This window comes from Aythya marila (assembly GCF_965140915.1).
Source record: "Aythya marila genome assembly, chromosome: 9".
In the NCBI taxonomy this organism is placed as follows: domain Eukaryota; kingdom Metazoa; phylum Chordata; class Aves; order Anseriformes; family Anatidae; genus Aythya; species Aythya marila.
The window spans coordinates 17,774,304-17,793,438 of NC_139050.1; the positions used below are offsets into that span (position 1 = coordinate 17,774,304).

At 38.2% G+C, this 19,135-nt stretch overlaps 1 protein-coding gene across 1 annotated transcript; it reads left to right on the plus strand.

Moving 5' to 3' along the window:
• Positions 1-913: 913 nt before the first annotated feature.
• On the plus strand, positions 914-16,106 carry KNG1 (kininogen 1). The gene is made up of 10 exons (XM_082767189.1): positions 914-1,215; positions 3,716-3,826; positions 4,798-4,882; positions 7,068-7,240; positions 8,911-9,018; positions 10,189-10,270; positions 11,374-11,546; positions 12,967-13,074; positions 14,021-14,110; positions 14,878-16,106. Exons 1-10 carry the CDS (start codon positions 1,021-1,023, stop codon positions 15,571-15,573), a joined length of 1,821 nt encoding a protein of 606 aa, XP_082623315.1. The 5' UTR covers positions 914-1,020; the 3' UTR covers positions 15,574-16,106.
• Positions 16,107-19,135: the final 3,029 nt, after the last annotated feature.

Below are 19,135 nucleotides of genomic sequence, written 5' to 3' on the forward strand. Positions count from 1 at the left end.
AAATGGAGAGAGCATTTTGTGTAACTGAGTAAAGGCCATCTATTTTTCTATAAACGCGTTATAATGTACAAACACCCACAAACACCCTTATTTCTGGCATAGCTCATCTGCAAGGTCTCTGAAGCACAATTTCTTTAACCCAAACTTCTAGTGAGACCCAGGTAGAACGCAGGATCTGAGGCATTCCCAAAATGTGCACAGATTCAAAGCAGAGCTATCTGGGCTCTTCACTGCCAACAAGTGCCAGATGTTCCCAGCCAGCTCTAATTCTGGCTCTGCCTAATACAGGCAACGTTCCTTAAGCCCTTGTTCTTGGGCATCATTTTCCCACTGGTAATGATAACAAAACATTACGAAGACTGACTAAACCATGGTCCAGTGGTAGCCTCCACATGACGGCAAAGACAGTCACTTCCAAAAGCAGGGTGAAGGATGAGGGTTATCAGCCGCTGTTGAAGAGCTTTGTGACCTTTAATGATGTGCATCTGTCCAAAGACTTTTTTTTTCAGTTATGTTCTGACTTCTCAGAACTATTTCAGTCTGAGCATTGAACACCTATAAAATTTACAGTGCTGTTGTCTAGAACTAGAACTTCATTACCTTTGCGACCTTCTTGGGTGTTTTATGTAAGCCCCCTAAAGCTCTTTGCAAGTAGCAGTTTTGGTGTTAAAATAAAGGCCAGAAAGCCACAAACACTGCTTTCTCCTTTGCTCAGGGGTCATTGTGCTCAGTCTAAACCCGCGTCCAGCTGCAGCCAGTTAGCTGTTATCTTGATGGCAGGTGGATAACCTTGGTGTCATTCTGGTGCCCACACAAAGTTTGTTTAGAGAAACTCAGAAGTTTATTTGCAGTATAAACAGGGCACGATGAGAACTAACCAACCCCAGCAACTGCTCATTCTGTTTACTTTGCTATTGGTCCTGAAAAATAGAAGAGGTAACTAAATCCTTGTCAGGCATTCCTTTTCCATTTGCTTTTTAACAAGCCTTCTCATTCAGGGGGCCTTTTTTTTGTCCAGTTATGAAACCTTTCATTGTGCTAGCACTCTGCTGTAGTTTTCTTTCTAGCAGAGCCACCCCTCTTCCATTTGAGTTTTTGGACTGTGATAACCCTGATGTCTTCGAAGCTGTTGACACAGCACTGAAGAAATATAATGGAGACAGCACTTCTGGTAATCAATTTGCTCTGTACATGGTGATGGAAGCCAAGAGAACAGTAAGTAGACTTCACAAAAAAAAAACATGTTGGAATTGTTTATGCGCTCTTAATCAGATTTGTTCCGTCTTATTCACAAAATATAGCAAGTGTGACAGCAAAATGTCTTGCAAAAAAAGTTTAAAAAAATAAAAGAAATGGCTTGCATGGTGAGATATTTGTCACCATGACAAGCAGGGATGTTCTTATCAATGGAGCGGTGGTGCTGGTGAATTGCTTATTAATGCAAGGACTAGGTAATAGGAAACTTATACTACTAATAAAATGCATCTTACTTGTCCATTCAGTTTTTTCCTTTCTTTGGGAATCTTACCTCTCTCTATCATCAGTAAGGTTCTTCAGATCAGTGGTTATTAAAAAAAACTGGATGTTATCTTGAATTGCTAGTGTCACGCATTTAAAAAAAAAAAAAGAAAAGAAAAGAAAGAATGACCTGATAAAGCTCAGCAGTACCGTGAATACATTGTTTGTGATATTTGATTGATACTAGTCCTAAGTCAGAGATGTATCTAAAGGCACTAGGTGATATTTTAGTCAAACAGGGTGACAGCTAAAATTACAGAAGAAAAAAAGAACGAAACATGATCTTTTGCCTGGAGTCCTTCTGTACAGAGTTAATCTAACAAAGAGTATTTACCTCTGAGAGGCATACAAAAATGGTATTACCATAATAATGACAAGCATTACTTTACTCGAAAACAACATTAGCATTTTTTCTACTGAATTGGATTTTCAGATGCAAAACACAAGAAACCCAGTGTCAGAAAGAATATTTTGCACTCCAGAGTCACAAGGCACTTTTTTTTTTACCCAGATAGAAGTTGACCTCAGAAAGGGGACATGAATTGCTAAATGCCTTACAGGAAACCACCCACACCTCTTGGCACCTATCCTCTGGTTTCACTGTTTTCAAAGTGGGGAGATCATAGCCTGTAGTGACAAAGACTAAAGTCTGTCAAGCCCTTAGTATAATTAATATTAAACAAATGAATAATCCCACTGTTATCACAGAACTACATGCATAAAGGCAGCCAAATGCAAACATCTTTATATCACAGCTGTAACACCAACTTCTTTCTTGCTTCCTTCTAGTAGGGCTATAACACTGCTTCCTCCTCCAAAGGACAGAAGTTATTTTCAGTATTTTACCTTAAATAACGTTCTATGTTTAAGAATACATATTTATTGCAAGTATTATTCATCTTTCCTTCTCCCAATATACTGCCTTTTCTTAAAAGATGTGAGGTGGAAACGAATTATTACTTTGAATCACTGATCAGACTGTGATGTTAAGAAAAAACAGAGAAAAGGAATCTACAAGAGAGCTTTCTTCATATTGTACATTCTTTTCTAAAAAGGGTATAGATTTTACTCATTGCTAGTCTCACAATCTTGAATTCATTAATTAAATAGCTGGTTATTACATATTCATGTACATTCATTATTGATAAGGTAATAAAACATAAAAGCTGACTGGTGGAAGACTGAACCTGCCCCAGTTAAAGACATAACTGTTCATAATAATAATGAAATAAACCAACAACAAATAACATGCAGAAACAATGTCTTTTCTCACGTGTTTCATTTATTCACTGAACTGATTTATTCCAGGTTTAGAAAACTGTAACAGACAACACAATTTGGCTCTTTAAATCCACATCCCAGACAGTATAATCTGATGCAGCTCCATAAATGTCAGTTTACACCTGCTGAGGATTAAGTCCATTATATTTTTAGAGACCCTTTCATCCTGTTTTACAGCCTGCAGCCATCACATCGCGTACCTCTACTTAGGTATACTACAGAGGTGTAGCAATACACAACAGGAACTGAAAGAACACAAAATATAATTCTGTCTTCACCTACATCAGTGTAAATGCTCCACCCATGTCAACTCAGCTTCTCTTTCTTGGTACTGCTTCATTATCCTTAAATGATACTGCTAGGAGAATTAATATTAAAGTACAGCAATTGCCTGTGTTTGAAATAGTACGCTAGCAGAGCATTTTTAGTGGCAGTAAATTACTAGGAACTTCTGGCTTTGTATGTCCTCTGAAGGAAGAACCACAGATATTGCAGTGTGTTAACGTTCCCTGTAGGCAATTCCCTGCTCTGTTTATGGCGAGGAGAAAATGCCCCCTACTTATTTACCAACATCAGAAACGCTTCCACTGATCAGGCCAAACTTTACTGAATAGTTTGTCTGTATTTCATCTTATGGAATTCCTGAGACCACCCCTAAGAGCAGCTCAGCCTTTAATGCCTATAGAAAAACTGCAAGTACAGCCAAAGGCTGGCTCTGGAGCCCCCCCTTGCCCCTTTCCCCCAGTTTGGAAGGGCAGCATCAGTACCCTGTTACATGATGTGAAGTACCCTGATGTGAAGGCAGGCTGGGCATTGCCAAGATAGGATAGTATTTACCCCTTAAAGCTCTTATCTTTTCACTGGTGTCCAGATTTATCACTGTGCAAATGATGACTTGCATATTGTTTTCATCCAGGTAGGTCCTGACAAACAACTCCACGTGAAGTATCGAATACAAGAGACCACTTGTGCCACTGAGGAGAACAAACCCTGGCAGGATTGTGATTACAAAGCATCTGCAGAAGCAGTAAGTGTCTAAACTTTTTAAAGGTTCTCTGTAGAGAAGCATCAGTATAATGGCCAGGACTGCACTCTCCTGGGAAATAATATAGAATTAAACTTCAGTAGCTCTGTGGCTTTTGAGAGCTGATAGGACTAAAGTACAGAACTGTTTACAACCCTGAAGTTAACCACTAATATTTGTGAGTTTACCATTGAAATCCTAAATATCAGCAGAAAGGATCATTTCAGAGCTTCAGAATGACGGCTCACAATAAATCCAACAGAAAATACTTGCACAACCAGAGTGTGAGGGCTGTCAAACTCTCTGGTATTTGTGTCTGACGCAAACTTGTATAACCAAACTGTCTTCATATTGGCACCAACAAAACCACTGATATGGAAGCCACTGTGGCAGAACATTTACCAGAGGGTAGCTGGCAGTGCAAAGCCTGTCTGGCTCATGCTACTGCAGAGCACCTAGAGAGAAGGTGCAGTCAGGCCCACGTAGCGTGCAGGAACGCTACACATAGCCAGCAGGTCATTGCTATGTCACGCTGTACACATGCAAAGAAAGGGCTGAGAGTGACCACAGCATGTGAATCCATGTGGAACGTCACAATCATTGTTGTATATATTGTATCAGCAGAGAGGAAATTGCTTAAATTATGTATTTACCTAGATTTATTTATGAGGATGTGTTCACTTCCTTTATGCTGACTGTAAATTCTTCGTTTATTAACACGCATCAACCATGATACAAAGCTATCTTCCAAATTACGTGCTCAGTTCATCCTCTGCTCTCCTCACAAACAACAAAACAGATCCTTTACCAGGAACAAAACAGCAAATTTGACATAACTACAAATGTGCATATCAACTTGTTTCCCAAACTGAACTTGCAACTGTCAGCTTTGCTCAACAGCTAGAGAAATATATAGCACAGTATTTTTCTTCATCAAGCAATCTTAAGACAAATGTTGTCATATGTATTTGCAGAAAACAGGAGAATGCACAGCTCAAGTTCACATTAATAATGTTGAAGGAACAAGTAATGTTTCGCAAGATTGCCAAATTGTTCCAGGTACGTAATTGTTTGGGGACAGCATTCAAAAAGTACTTTGACAAATAAGAACGGGGAAAACATCGTGCTGAGGCTTTCAGGAAATCTTCAAGATAGGAGCTCCTCATCATTCTGTTCAGACACTCATAAATCATCTTGCATAAGCAACTACATGTTAAAGGTAACAATTTCACTTCACTTGTATGCATGTATAAGCTAAGTCAGCGAAGCAGAGGTAACTTCTTCTGTCTATGGAGACAACCTCATTACCTGGTGATCTAAAGTGGCATTTGGGTGTGTAGTAAGTTGCTTTAAACATCAGAATTATACCAAGTTGGATTAATTTGCTTTAGACCAAAAAGCACATCAGTAACCTAGAGATTAGATACCTCTTATCACACTTCAAATTTCTGTCCTTACTTATTCAAGTATGAAATTGGACCAGAAATGAATAGGGAAACAATTATGACAGAACTGTATCTTAATTTTCTCCAAACTAAAAGTGACGATTTCATTTCTGTTAAATCTTACCTTAAAAAAAAATCTAGTCCCAACTGCATTTTTTATTTAATAAATAATAAAATCCAGTAGGAATGGAAACAAGTAAGAGAGAAACTGTGGTATATTTTAGACCTTAACAAGTACTACATTTCTTGCCTATAAGACATTCATATATGACTATTATGTTCACAGAGTAATTTTATGTATCAAAAGCAAGTCACATTGTTTGAAAGCTTTGCAACTGAGGTCTTTATGTATCTATAACTAGCATTCGTGTAAGACAAATCCAAACTAGTTTTAAAATATCCATCTAACTGGTAGCATTGAGCTAAGTACATATTAACTACAAAAATATTTACCGTGACTTCTGAAATGTTTGGCAGGTTATCTCTGGTTTTTGTTCCTTATTAACTTGTTTAAAGCTACCACGTCTGTAACTACAATCAGTGTCTTTCTAGGAACCGCAGTACACACTAACTCCATGCTCTACTACTGCATAAAGGCCACTTGGTTTCAAATACATTTGTAGGGCAATGGTGACATCTAGTTGCCAACAAAAGGTGCATGAATCTCACAGACTGCATGGGAAATTAGCATTTGGATCTTTTAGTAAGCTAAAAAATCATGTATGATTTATTAAAAAAAAAAAAATCACAGATTCAGCATAAGAAGCTCATCTTGTTACCACATTATAGCAACTGAAAAAAACATATACATTTGCTCAGCTTTTATAAAAATGTGTAAAAATGTTGAGAGCGTAGTCCTTTTAGAACTGGGTGTACTGTTGTATTATCTTCTTGGTGATTACTCCCTGAAAACAGCATAATTTTTCTGTAACATATATATACTGACCCTGGACTGGTTCCCTGGCTGGTTCCGAGCTGGCATAACTGCATTAAAGCCATTTTTTGCCAGCCAAGGATCAGGCACACAAACTTTATTTCAATTCCACAGAGACCACACAATGTCCCACTTTGATTCCCAAGCTCACTGAATCATGAAATTAATTTATGTACTGAACTATAAAATTAATTTATGAAAATCCAATCCATGATTACCAGAAAGGAAAGAGAGTTAATAGGATTAGTAGAAGGAAAGAGAATCCCCATCAAACTTGCCTATCGACAACCAAGTTGGTTAAGCCTGAGGGTAACACGAAGTGGTAACTGGCAGCCAAAGTGACTAGCAGGGAGAGTTCAGGCAACAAACATCTACAGTCCCTAAGAAGCTCAAAGTCAGGGCAGTTCACATGGCTGAGCCAAAACGCTCTTGTCCAAATCCTCCTCCTGAAATATTGTGAGCAGAGGAAGCAGCTGCACACAGTAGGTGAGCTCTGAAGGACCTGAAGAACATCTCTTTTAGTTGTGACCTCCACTGATTTCTTCCCGAGTTGGATGAGGGATGACCCCTCCTTGGTGGTGCCAAAACTACCTGGAAGGTCCTTCAGAGATCTCATGGCTCCTGAACTCATTTACTCCTCTGAACTAAGTTCACTGATGGATCCAAATAAGAAGCAAGCATCTAAATACAGTGAATGTCTTTGCAGGTCCTGGAACTGAAATCTGGGTTTTGCTGATAGCTCTTATTAAAAGCAGGAAAGACTCTTGCTCATTGAACCTTCTCTTTCGTTCCCAGACATGAAAAATTAAAACCTGAGGCTTCTTTACATGAAGCCCTGCATGTTTTTGGTTTCTTTCTTTTCCAGTTCCACCCAAGGTAACGCATTCTCAGGCTATTTGTCTTGGATGCTTTCATGATATAGCAAGCGACACCTTACAAGTATCAGAAATTCTGAAGCGAGCCATTCAGAAATTCAACAAGCACAGCAATGAAGTCAGCCTCTTTAAACTTGTGGAAATCAAGGAAGCTAAAAGACAGGTCTGTACGGGACTTTTCTCTACATGTTAAAAAAAAAAAAAAAGGTATTTTGTTTGTTTTATGTATTCATTTCTGATTTTAAAGTGCTTTACATTTCTTAACAGAAGTGAATGGAACGCACATAGAGTGTAGACCATGTAAATAACTCCATTTGTAAGAAATCTAGAACTGTTAACCTACTGAATTTCCAGAGCTGTCAACTTTACAAACTGATTTTAAACACTTTCTCTGCAGCTGCAATTAACCAGTGTTCAGCACCAGTTTGTTTTTACTCAGTGCTGACACAGGCATCTTGTGTCATCTCAGATGTTCTCGAGTATTCCTCTTGGCCTCTCCCTGAAGCTCCAGCAGGAACAGGCCTCTCCTAGGGGCTGTGCCAGCCTGTGCAGATGTCTCAAATGCTCTACAGCCTCTCAAAGAGTAGCAGGCGCCTACATTTTGGCAATACAATAGGATCTGTATGTCAGTAGCTGATATTCATTATAGGATAGCTAAACCAAATAAAGGAAAAAATGTCTGTGAAAAACAAGAAGTCAGCATGTCACTGGCTGAAAGATTTCTGCACAGAGGAATATCTGCTTTGCAAGAAGTGAATGCTCAGGTTGCAGAAATTCCTTGTTATCTAGTATTCCATGCAACAGTTATTTCCCCATGAAAGGCTCTCTTGGTGTGATGTTGCTGGAAAGCAAAGCCTCTAATTTGTTTTTTAACTAGCTTATAATAACCTGACACCAGCTACAAACCATTTTCTTTGAAGGCGTACATATTTGCTTAGCCAAAAAGCATCTTCTAGTCTCATGTCAATTTGACCCATGATTTAATTCACAGTTCTCCCTTTATTTACTGATGGCAATGATCCTCTTAGCTGAAAGACAAGCTTACACAACACTTAAGCCATATGACCAAATGTCACAGAGACTGCAATTCAGCAGCTGGAAATTAAGCTATCAAGTAATTTCTGGCCAACAGAGACTAGTCAGAGCCCTCTACTTTAACTGATCTGTGATGGAAAGCACCTATATTTGATTCTTATTTCCCTTTTTTTAATCCAATACTACCTGACACAACACTGTGACATGGAGACATTTCATGGGTGAGGATCAATAGCCACCGTGAGGGAAACAGAACTGCTTCCTGAAGAGGAAAATGGAAAGAGGTCAAAAATCTGGACAAAAAAAAGGAAAAGGGGAGAAAGCCCAAAGCAGACAGAATTACAAGTAGATGACAAATGCAGGACACTCAATAACAAACGGTGCCAGCAGTGTAAAGTTACATTATGCACGTACTATTTTACTATGTCACCTACTCAGGAACATGGGAACTGCCAAGCTGCGTTAGTGCAGTCATCCATCTAGAGCAACTCCCCGTCACTGGGAGTAATAAGGAACAGATTCTTGGGAGGAAAGTGCATGGAACCATGCATTACAAGGCTGCAGGCTTGCCAGGAGCAGGATCTGAACATAAACTGCATTTCTAATTACTACATGACTTTGTTTACTTCCTGTATCACAAGGACAACACTTTTTGGGTTTGTTTTTGCCATGATCACTGTATGGCTTGATGTGATTCTAAAAGGGTGGAGTTGTTTTCTTTGCTGATTGAATTTCATAGTTTAACTTCTGAGTTTGTATTAGTTTACATAACACATATCTCCTAAATATCTGTTCCAGGTGGTAGCTGGATGGAATTACGTAATCAAATATGAAATCAAGGAGACTAATTGCTCCAAGGCACAATTTCAAGAGTTAACTACAGAGTGCAAAACCATTTCTCAAGGCGTAAGTAATCTTCAAAACCTGTTTATCACAAAAATATCTTAAAAAATAATGGTTGAGCTCTGACTCAAATACTTATTTATATGTATTTACAGCCTTACTTATCTAATGAAGATTAAATCCAGGTTTATAGGTAACTGTCTATAAACTACAAGGTAGACATTTTCATGGATGACATTTTCAAATATCTTAGCCCTAAGATCCTGAATCACAACAGCCAGCTCAGCGCCTAGCATGGCGTTAGGATGGGTTTCTCCATGTGCGCCCCTTTACATTTCTCTACATTAATTTCCTTCTGCCAGATCAAACCCCTGTGCCACCCAGCTCTTAAATTCCTTTCTCTGTGAGACTGATCATTAGCCCTATGCTGTTTTATGTATTTTAACTGGTTATTTATCCTTGCAAGGGCCTTTCCTCTTATTCTACAGTTAATTTCTTTCCTTTAGAGTCTTTGATAAGAGATTTCGTTGAAACTTCTCTGAAAACATAAGCATACATTATCAACAAGGCAGGTCTCTACCCACTTTTGTCGATCCTTTTGAAGAACTTTGACAAATCTACAAAATACAACCCTTGTCTACAACAATAAACCCGACTCCCTTTGATGTATTCATGCCCCTTAATTCTTTCCTTATTCTAATTTCAAATAATTTGAAGGGTACAGACATAAGTTTTATGGGTTTATGACATGTAAAAAAGAACAGGATCACATTTTTTTTCTTCCAGTTAAATAAAAAAAATACCACGGCAATCTTAAGCACATCATCTACCACAATTCCCTTAGAGCACTGGGATGAATACAAGCAGACCCAGAAACTCGGTAGTGTTTGATTTAATAGTTGTGTAATCTTCCTTTTGGTTTTTACAGTTTGAGACAAATTCCAGTGAGTTCTCCACAAAACAGGATTCTGGTTTGTAAACCTCTCCCTTTCTTTGGAATACATACAAATAGTTTCTTCAGCTTCTCCTTTATGGTTTTATTTTCTCTGAGCGGTCTTTTTAAACCCTGACCATTTATTGGCTTTGCAAATCGTCTGTCAGGCTGCTTGCTTCCAGGATATCGAAGGAAGGATTTATCAGCAGTATGCTTGACTTCGTTAGCAAGAAGCTATTAGGATGTGAGCTTGTTCATTATTTCTAAATAATAAGGACCTTTTTTTAATTTTATTCCAGCGTATAGGTAAATGTGATGCCAAAGCTTATGAAAGCATTCAGGCAGAGATTGTAGACGTTGCAAGCCAGTGCAAGTTTCCAGGTATGTAATTGGTGCTATCAGTTCTGAGAGTTCTACAATTTCATTGTTTTTCAGTCATAAAAAAGATAAAAATGCAAGTGATAAGAACAGATAATAACAAGAGAAAGCAATTAGTCTGAGATAAAATGGCACCGCCTCTTAATGAAGTATTACCATGGAATGTTTTTGACTTCCTACAACTATCTCATATGCAAATGAAAGTTTTATTTTATCATTTCTGTACTGCCCTATTGCTATGACATGGAGCTGGCTGCTGACTCTCATTTACAGATCAGCAGATACAAACTCAGAGTATTACTTCCTACAAAAATTAATTCCTTCTCTATCACAGACACAACCAAGTTAAAATCACATTAAATAAGTAACTCCATCTAACCTTCCGAAGAGCTCTAATGTATTCTTTTGAAAGGCAAAGGAGCTGGGGACATTAGGATATTGTCCAAAATTGGTAATTCAGCTATCGATACTACCATTATTTGTTCCATACTGCACAGTTTTACTTAAATTTCATACATTAGAGGTTGTCTTCTTTTCCCCCGGTAAGTAAGCTACTTAGAATTTTAAGTTCATTACAATCAAACCCCCAGATGGTTTCTTACTGTCACTTTTTCCCGTAGCCATCTATTTGGACACAGATTGTGACAGCTTCAGGGCTTTAGAACAGGGAGTACAGTGTTACTCTATGCAGGAAGTGCTGCATTCTCACCCATTACCCATTGGTTTGCTTTTCTCCCATAAATTATAATGATATTCTTCAACGCACCCATTAATTGCCAGTATCATGCACCACTTGTTTTCCCTGCTTCAGGTTCTTCCATACGTGTAGCTATTCCCTGCCTTTATTTGCTAGCTATTTGCAGTCAGTAAACACAATTCTTGTTTTTCTGTTACGTATCCAATGTGACACTATGTGCTTTTTGAGATAGCCAAGATATAATAATGTTGACCATATAAAACGCAAATCTATTTTGGCTTAATTTGATAGACTCAAATCTGAAGTTTGCCAGAAGGCAGGGGTTTAAGAATAACTGTTTTTCCCAGCCTACATCTATTTATGTTGAAACTTCTGTTCCTTAGATTTGAAATCTGTTGGTTTCTTGCAGCTGAAGACATGGTAAATCCTCCCACTCTCATTTGTGCTGGTTGTCCAAGGGCTATCCCCAATGACAGTCCAGAACTGAAGGAACTGCTGAAGGTTTCTATGGAGAAGTACAACTCAGAGACCAACGATGACTTCTACTATAAAGCTGGAGTAATAGAATCAGCAACAGTGCAGGTTGGGAGTCACTCTTCCTTTTAGAACTGATTCTCCATATGCCACAGAAATGAAGAACAGACCCGGCAGTGTTACTGGTCTGAGCTGAGTGTTAGCTGACGTTAATATTTCAATTTCAAGTAATATTTATCTTTATATTTTGATATGCATGGTAACTGAGGGATCTAAACAATTTTGCTGGTGAAATTTAATCCACCTTGGCTTGGATTGAAACATCTCCAGTCCTTGATTTCTTTTCTTTAAACATAATTGCTGCCTATCAGATTTCCGTATCAGTACCCCTTTTAATCAGCCTTTGTGACACTCCATAGACTTTTTAAAAGTAGAAAAGATTTATTAGGCAAAACTACTCACTTGATCCACAACACCAATACTCTGTATGTTATTTTAGGCATCATCTACAGTAGCTATAAGCTCCAAGAAATGGGGCTTTCCAATTCCCCTCATAAATCTGTTATTTCATACACTAATTCTGCTGCTAATAATACTCCAACTAGGCTCACAAGAAAACATCTGTGCATAACGAGATACACAGATAAATGCAGCTAAACAACAAGATACCAAGAGGATAATACTGGTCAGCATTTCTGTTTGCCTACTTTACTGTCCAAACATATCAAAATAGAAGTTTAGGAAATAATTGAAGATAAAACAGTGAAGAAGTTCAGAAAATACTTTCTTAAGATCTTGTCATGAGCATGAGCAGTACCACTGGAGAATGCACTAGAAGCCTACATAAGTTTTTCCAAATAACTTATCTTACTAATAACAATTCTGCCTTTTCATCATTTAAACATTTTTCCTTCTCATGTTTCACATCATGATCAATATTAACACACATAATTTTTAAAAAGGGACTTAAAAAGACAATTTCATGTTTCTCCTGCTGTCTCTAAAGCAAGATACATTATCTCAGGCTGTGTAAAAATACTAAGACAGCTTGTACCAGGCACACTCTTCAAACAATGAGGTTTCTCTCCTTAATTCATTTGGCAAAAGCATTTATATTCAACTGAGCCTGTTCACCACGCACTTCATTTTACTAACATTCAACTCTTCTTACATCATATTTGGCTCCCCGCAGTAGTGTCTCTAATGATTTCATTTGTTATTAATAAATTACGACAGGCATCCAATAAAACAAAGCCAAAACTGTGGGCCCGATATTCTGACCTCTCTCTCCCTCCTACAGTTACTATGCTGGAATTTCTGAGAATGGGAACTGGAATAAATACATGAGTTGATTAGAAGCAGACAGGTTTGCTGTCAAATATTTTAATATCGTTCTTAACATATGTTGTCCCAGGGGTCAGGTCGTATAGATTACAAGTAGTATAAGCTTGTAGAAAGCCATCTTTTCTCTGAACCCTTTTCAATAAAAATGCCTTTACCACAGAAAGCCTTCTTGCTGATTTTTCAGGTGGTTGCAGGACAAATCTACCATCTAATATTTAGAGTCCAGAAGACAAACTGTTCAAAGAATGAGTTTGAAAAGCTTCATGAAAACTGTGAAGCCACAACCAACAGTGTAAGTAATGAGGATGTTGCCAATTGTAATGTTCCTAATGGACAAATTCCTTTGCACAGGAACTGGTAAGCACACGAAGTAAACTTAAATCTGATCCTGATTCCTGTTACCTCTCCCAGTAAATTTTTGCTTCAACAAGGATACCTTCGGGTGTTTGTTAACTCCAAACCAGTGACAATGGCAGTAAAACATGAAGCTTAAACTGAGTCACTCCAACTGCAGTATTGTAGTGCTCATTGTAAAGCAAAAGGGACTTTATTATGATACTAAAGAATCAAAGAAAGGAGGCTATTGCAGTAAGAAATGACTGCAGTGCTCCTGAACCTGTGGCACTTTCAGCTGAGGAAAGCTGGAGATTTTAGCGTTACTGGTGCACAAAGGAATTATGCTTCTGGAGTATGTGCTGCTGATAATTTGAAAATCTGTTCCAGACAATGGAAAGTAATGTTGATGGGCCTGGAAAGCATTGGTGCAGGAGCTATTTGAGAAAGAAAAGCCTTATTTCCACTTCTTTTTCCCACCATATGAACAGTGCTTACCTCCGAGAGTTAAAACTGTTAGTACAGCTGGCATTACCTAGAAAAAAAAATTGCTTCTCCTTCCTCCTCCCCAATTTCCTGAAATTTTAGTAGAGGTAATATGATCATCAAACAATATTTTTTAGGAATATCTTGAAGATTAAATAATGCTCCAAAAGTGCTGGGCATGAACAATCCAGTCTCCAGTCTTTTAAGATCCAATCTCCAATCCAAAGCTGATGCATCCTATAACCTCAAAAAGCTAAGCAGTTATCTGTCTCAATACAGACCTCTCCATCAGTAAGACAGATTTCATTGGTATCCAAGTAAAATTTCTAGTATTTAAAAGTATTATTAAAAATTAATATTTTTGTGTGCACTCCTCTTTTCTGTTGTTGCCTTAAGATTTTTTTTTGTTTTGTCAACAGCCACTATTGTACTGTGATGCACAAATTTATGTGGTCCCATGGGAGAATAAAACCTCTGCCAAGGTTAACTGCTCTGAAGGCCAGCCAATGGTATGATTACTTATGATAATTGGTAATGAAGAGAATAGAACAAAGACTTTAAAGTATTTCCCCATGCCAAATGATCCCCTACTTTGTACCAAAAATAAAGGAATTCATTGTTCCTTTAAAGACCTCAGCAATGCCACACTTTCCCTCTCACCCCCTAACCTCAGCAGCTTGTGACATCAAAGTCAGTTTTGCTGTAACGTGAGACAGTGGACAACACAGTGATTACAGGAATACAAAAAAAGGCAACAGAGCAGTGAGAACATTGTCCGTTGACTGCTCCTATGCATTATCACTTAAGTTCTGAAGTATTAAGCCCCATCAACTTCTTTTAATTATTATTTGTAATTCATTGCCAAAAATGTATTTGATTGCAGGTTTTTGTTTGTTTTTAAATAAATCCAGGGATCCCCATGCTCCCTGATCAAGAAGACATACTGAATAAAGTGAACCTAATTAACCTGCATTCATATTCAGCAACTTCACTCTGCTCAGAACCTTCATCGCTATCTATTCATTCATTATATATCAACTAATAAATGGCTCTCTTTTGTTTCCATTAAAATATTGTAGCCTTAACATCTTTCAAATTTAGCTCCTACTAAACAACCCTGATTTGCAGTTAGATAAGTAAGGATCAGACACTTTGTTTCAGAAACAAAACTCATGTTTTCACCAGGCATTCAGTCTTTCCCCAAGAAATTCCCCAAGTCTGGAGCTCTTGCTCTTGTTCATGTAACGAACACAGCTGATACTGCAATGTTTTTCAGAGTACACTTCTACGAAGGCCTCCAGGATTCACTCCTTTCCGAAGCTTTGCTGCGCTACCACAGATGGGTCAAGCTCCATCATCTGATAGAAATGAAGAAGAAAGTCAAGCACCTGGCAAAGTAACAAAAGATGATGGAGAGCAGCAAGAAGGTGAAGGTGAACACGGCCATAAACACGGGCATAAACACGGGCATAAACACGGGCATGGGTTTAAAAAGGATGATGAGTCTGCCAGAAGGCACAGGCAGGAAACTGACTGTGGGCACAGAAGCAACCACGGGTGTAAGCATCGAAAAAACAGTAAAAATGGTAAGCATAAACATCCCAAATCTGAATCTTCTGAGGAATCCAGTGAAAGGGTTTTTAATCAAAAGGAAACCTTCCCATCACTCAATGCTGAAACAGCATCAGAGCTGGTTAACTCAGAGGTTACAAGAAAGGAAACTGGTACTCCTGCAGAACCAGTAGATCTCCTTGATGGGTTGCCAGATCGCCCGGAATCTCCTCTCCCCAGATGTCCTGGAACCCCCTGGAAAACAATTATGGACCCATCACTTCCTTCTAGCTTTCCCCGAGAATTCACAAATGAGGATCTCTTGCCTTCTGCTGTAGATAATACCAGTCCTACAATAGAAATCTCAGCACCTCCCCAAAATGAAGAGACGAGCTTTGATCTTTCAGATGCTTTACCATAGTTCAAGTATCGGTGGATCCTCTCTAGAAGGGATACAGAGAAAAACAGAAAATTATTGCCTTTTGAGATTTATAAGATCTAAGAGGCAAAAGCTCCTGTTCTTTTAGCTAAGATACTCAAGTAGGTCACCAGCACTTCTGGGGACCTAAGACCATATATAAGTACTTTGAGTTTGCATATCTTTTGCATATTTGACAAAAACATAAATCAGGCATGGCACCAATGATTCAGAACCAGTCTAGCAAAGGGACCAGGCAAGTCAACAGCCTGCTGCTGTAGAAGTTACAACCACGACTATCTCGCCTGCCTCACATTGCTGGAAGCACACAGTCAACCACTGCATCACTTCTCACTATATTAGGTTTAAAACAATTACTCAAAAAAATTGGAAACTACATGAAAAATCTCAGTATGTGCGAAACAAAAGCAAGCTAATGTAGTGCCAGGATGCCTTTCTTAGATATCTGAAATAATATTTCTCTGATTTCCTGAAGTGTATCTTTTAAAAAACAAAATAAAATAAAGGAGCCTGTTTCACCTGTCAGTTTCTTGAATCAAAGTAATATTGCCAGCAGTCCATCACTAGCAGGCTGTTCTGCTGAATAAGGTAATGGGGAAAGCTGAGAGAATCCGCAATAAAGCCGTTCTGTTATTCTCTGTGCATAGTATGTTAACTGCACAGCACTGCTGAGTGCAATTTTCAGGTGGCAGAGGTGCACAAACATTACAGATCAGATGGCAGAACCACAAACACTTCAGTTATCTAAAATTTGTCTACCTTCTTCCACTGTGGGTGTGCTTAATTTGGAATAGAAAATTCAGCCCAGTCTCTGAATATCTATCAAAGTCTGAGATTTTGGTGGAATACGTTAACTAAAAATCAAATATTTCCAACAAATTAAAATGCATTTTCACTGTGTATGGATCCAATAACTCAGCTGAAAAAATCACCCCACAATAAATAGACAGAGAAATGATTTAATGCCAGATCAGTTCACCAGTTAGAAACACTACGCAGTCACACAAAAAGTTATTGAAAAGGTCAGGTGCTACAAATGGTAACTGGAAACTGGAGGTAAAAGCAAAAGGGGAAAAAAAAGGCAAAAAGTCTTCTGCAGGAGGGTATTTCTAATCATGACAGGGCAGACCCCTACAAATCACAGAACTGAACTCATACTTTCTGCATCTAAATGTTCCCTGACATCGTAAACACACTTCCCCTCTCCTGGGCCTGGTTCCTCCAGATGTAAACAGACATGTTATTTCCCTAGCTCAAGTGGTAGGTAACCACACTGTGAGCAGAACTCTGCCTATCTGCTAATACTGAATGCTGATACTTCATTAAGGAAGTATCAGTATGATTTTGCACAAGCAATTTTTTTTTTCTCTAATTAATTGCATTAAAAGCCACACTAAAATGGTCTTTAAGAAGTCATGATAGTCATAATTAAAAAATGTCATTCTGAATATAAATTCAGTCTGGTTACATCTAAACTTTTGTTTAATACAGTTTAATTGGCCACCATATAGGTATATCTTAGAGAACTATCTGTCAAGACAGGTGATATATGATCAGAAACGCTTACGAACTCCAAGATCTATTGCTAATCTAATCCTGCAATTTTTTCATTCATTCCTTTCCTTGCAGCATAAAAAGCAAAGTCTATCTTTTTTTCTTTTAGCACATCACAAGTACTAAATTTATAGAATTATAGAAAGGAAAGTCTTTAGAGTTATGTTGGTTTATTCTTTTTTTTCTTGAATATTGACTAGGATAATTCTGGTGATAAATGAGAATTCTTTGCATATGCTATACTATTAAAAAGAGTGTAAGTTCTGAACAGTTTTTCTTTAAGAATGAGAAGACAGAGCCTTAGCATATTCTCTCTGCTGAGCCATGGATACATGGCCACAAGTCGTGAAGCAGAGATTGAGTGGCCAGAGCAGGATAATATAAACCTGGACTCTTCACTGCCTTGAATTTAGCGTAGTGATAACGAGAGGTTTCATTAATGTTTAATACAAAGAAGTCAGCTTCAATTTTGACTTCTTGTTTTTATAACGTACAAAAATCATTACTTGAAAAAAAATATCATTCTGGACTAAAATCAGTGCACAAGTCTAAACATTTTGAAACAGTATGTTCTGACAGTTTGAGGATGGAACATTCCAATTCTCACTGACATGCTCCCACAGAAGGTTTTAACTGTGACAGAACAGTACTTTCTAATGGAAAAATATGCTGTCAGAAAATTACTGACCCGGCTTGTTTCAGACCTGCTGCTGAGAAGCTCTGCAAAACTACCAGTTTCTCCTACTGTTGCTGTCACTGGAGCTCTCTTCATCCAGTGCACTCCAACGCTTAACAAGTGCTTTTCTCCTCGGCCAGCAGATGGCAGATTTTCTGCTGCAGTAAAGTCCCTGATCCCCAAATGCGATCCCCAAATTAGGGTTTTGTGCTTGCCAGGAAAGGCTCACCATTCAGCGTCTCTTCTGTGTTAGTAACACTGCAAATCAAACACCACATCTGTGCTACCAGGATTAAACATTAAGCTCAATCAAATGCGCATAAAAAGCTCGCCAGTCACTTATCGTCTGCAAGGTGTATGAATAGTGCTGTAATTTCATGAATATAAAAATTAAAAATAATAGCTAGTCCTGCATCAGAAAAAACGCATTGTGCCTGATATAAACAACTGGACATGGGAGTCTAGGGTGTGAAAATATGTCTGAATTAAGCCTGTTCGTGATACTGCTGAGAACCAGAGCCACCTGATGGCCATTTTGCTACTCTCTTCTCTCTTGTTCATTCCATCTGCGGCAATGAGACAAAAATACGTATTTTAACTGACAAGAAAAAATCCCAGCTTTAATTTCAGTGGCCTGCTGGGGTTTTGCTATAATTCAGACGTGACCTTTTAATCACAATCTGCAATTCCAGTCATCCTCTAATGCTATGTTCCCATCGTGTAACTAGCCAGGGGAGAGAGATGTGCAGGCACCTAACAATAGAAAATTGTGGGAATTAACAGTGAATAATGGAATGTGATGAGATGTAAGAACCTACTTCTTTCATTTTTTTCTTAAGTCTCCCAGCCAGCAAGATAATTGCTCCCAGTTCAGAAATTACGGCTCTGAGGATAAAATGGGTCTAAGTGGGTAGACAATTAGGAATGGCAACATGACATGGTCACTGATGTATAGACAGAGCCATACCAAATCTGAAGTTCAGATTCCTCAAGTATTCTTAAAATATACGTATATATATATATATATGGAGACAGATATTTTCAGTTCCACAACCAGCTACTCACACACGACTCTAGATTCTGCCATGTTTACAAAAACAAGATTTGTATAATTCAGCTTCCACAGCTTTAATTATGCTTTAAGCAAAGTTGTCTTGGTAAAATGTAATTAATAGCAATGTTTCTACTGCATTCTAAAGTAAGAGGAAGGCTGCTTTAAGGAGGAAAGAGTGGAAGTTTTCCTAATTGGGTAAGGCATCTTGCTACAATGAATACTAAAATTACTGCTGCTACTGAACTGGTTTCAATCTGCTG

Excerpts from the sequence above, each read along its gene's own strand:
- KNG1 (XM_082767189.1), top strand. The coding sequence starts at position 1,021 with ATGAAACCTTTCATTGTGCTAGCACTCTGCTGTAGTTTTCTTTCTAGC. Across the intron at positions 4,883-7,067 it reads AGATTGCCAAATTGTTCCAG|TTCCACCCAAGGTAACGCAT; the intron begins GTACGTAATTGT and ends TTTCTTTTCCAG. Across the intron at positions 10,271-11,373 it reads AAGCCAGTGCAAGTTTCCAG|CTGAAGACATGGTAAATCCT; the intron begins GTATGTAATTGG and ends GGTTTCTTGCAG.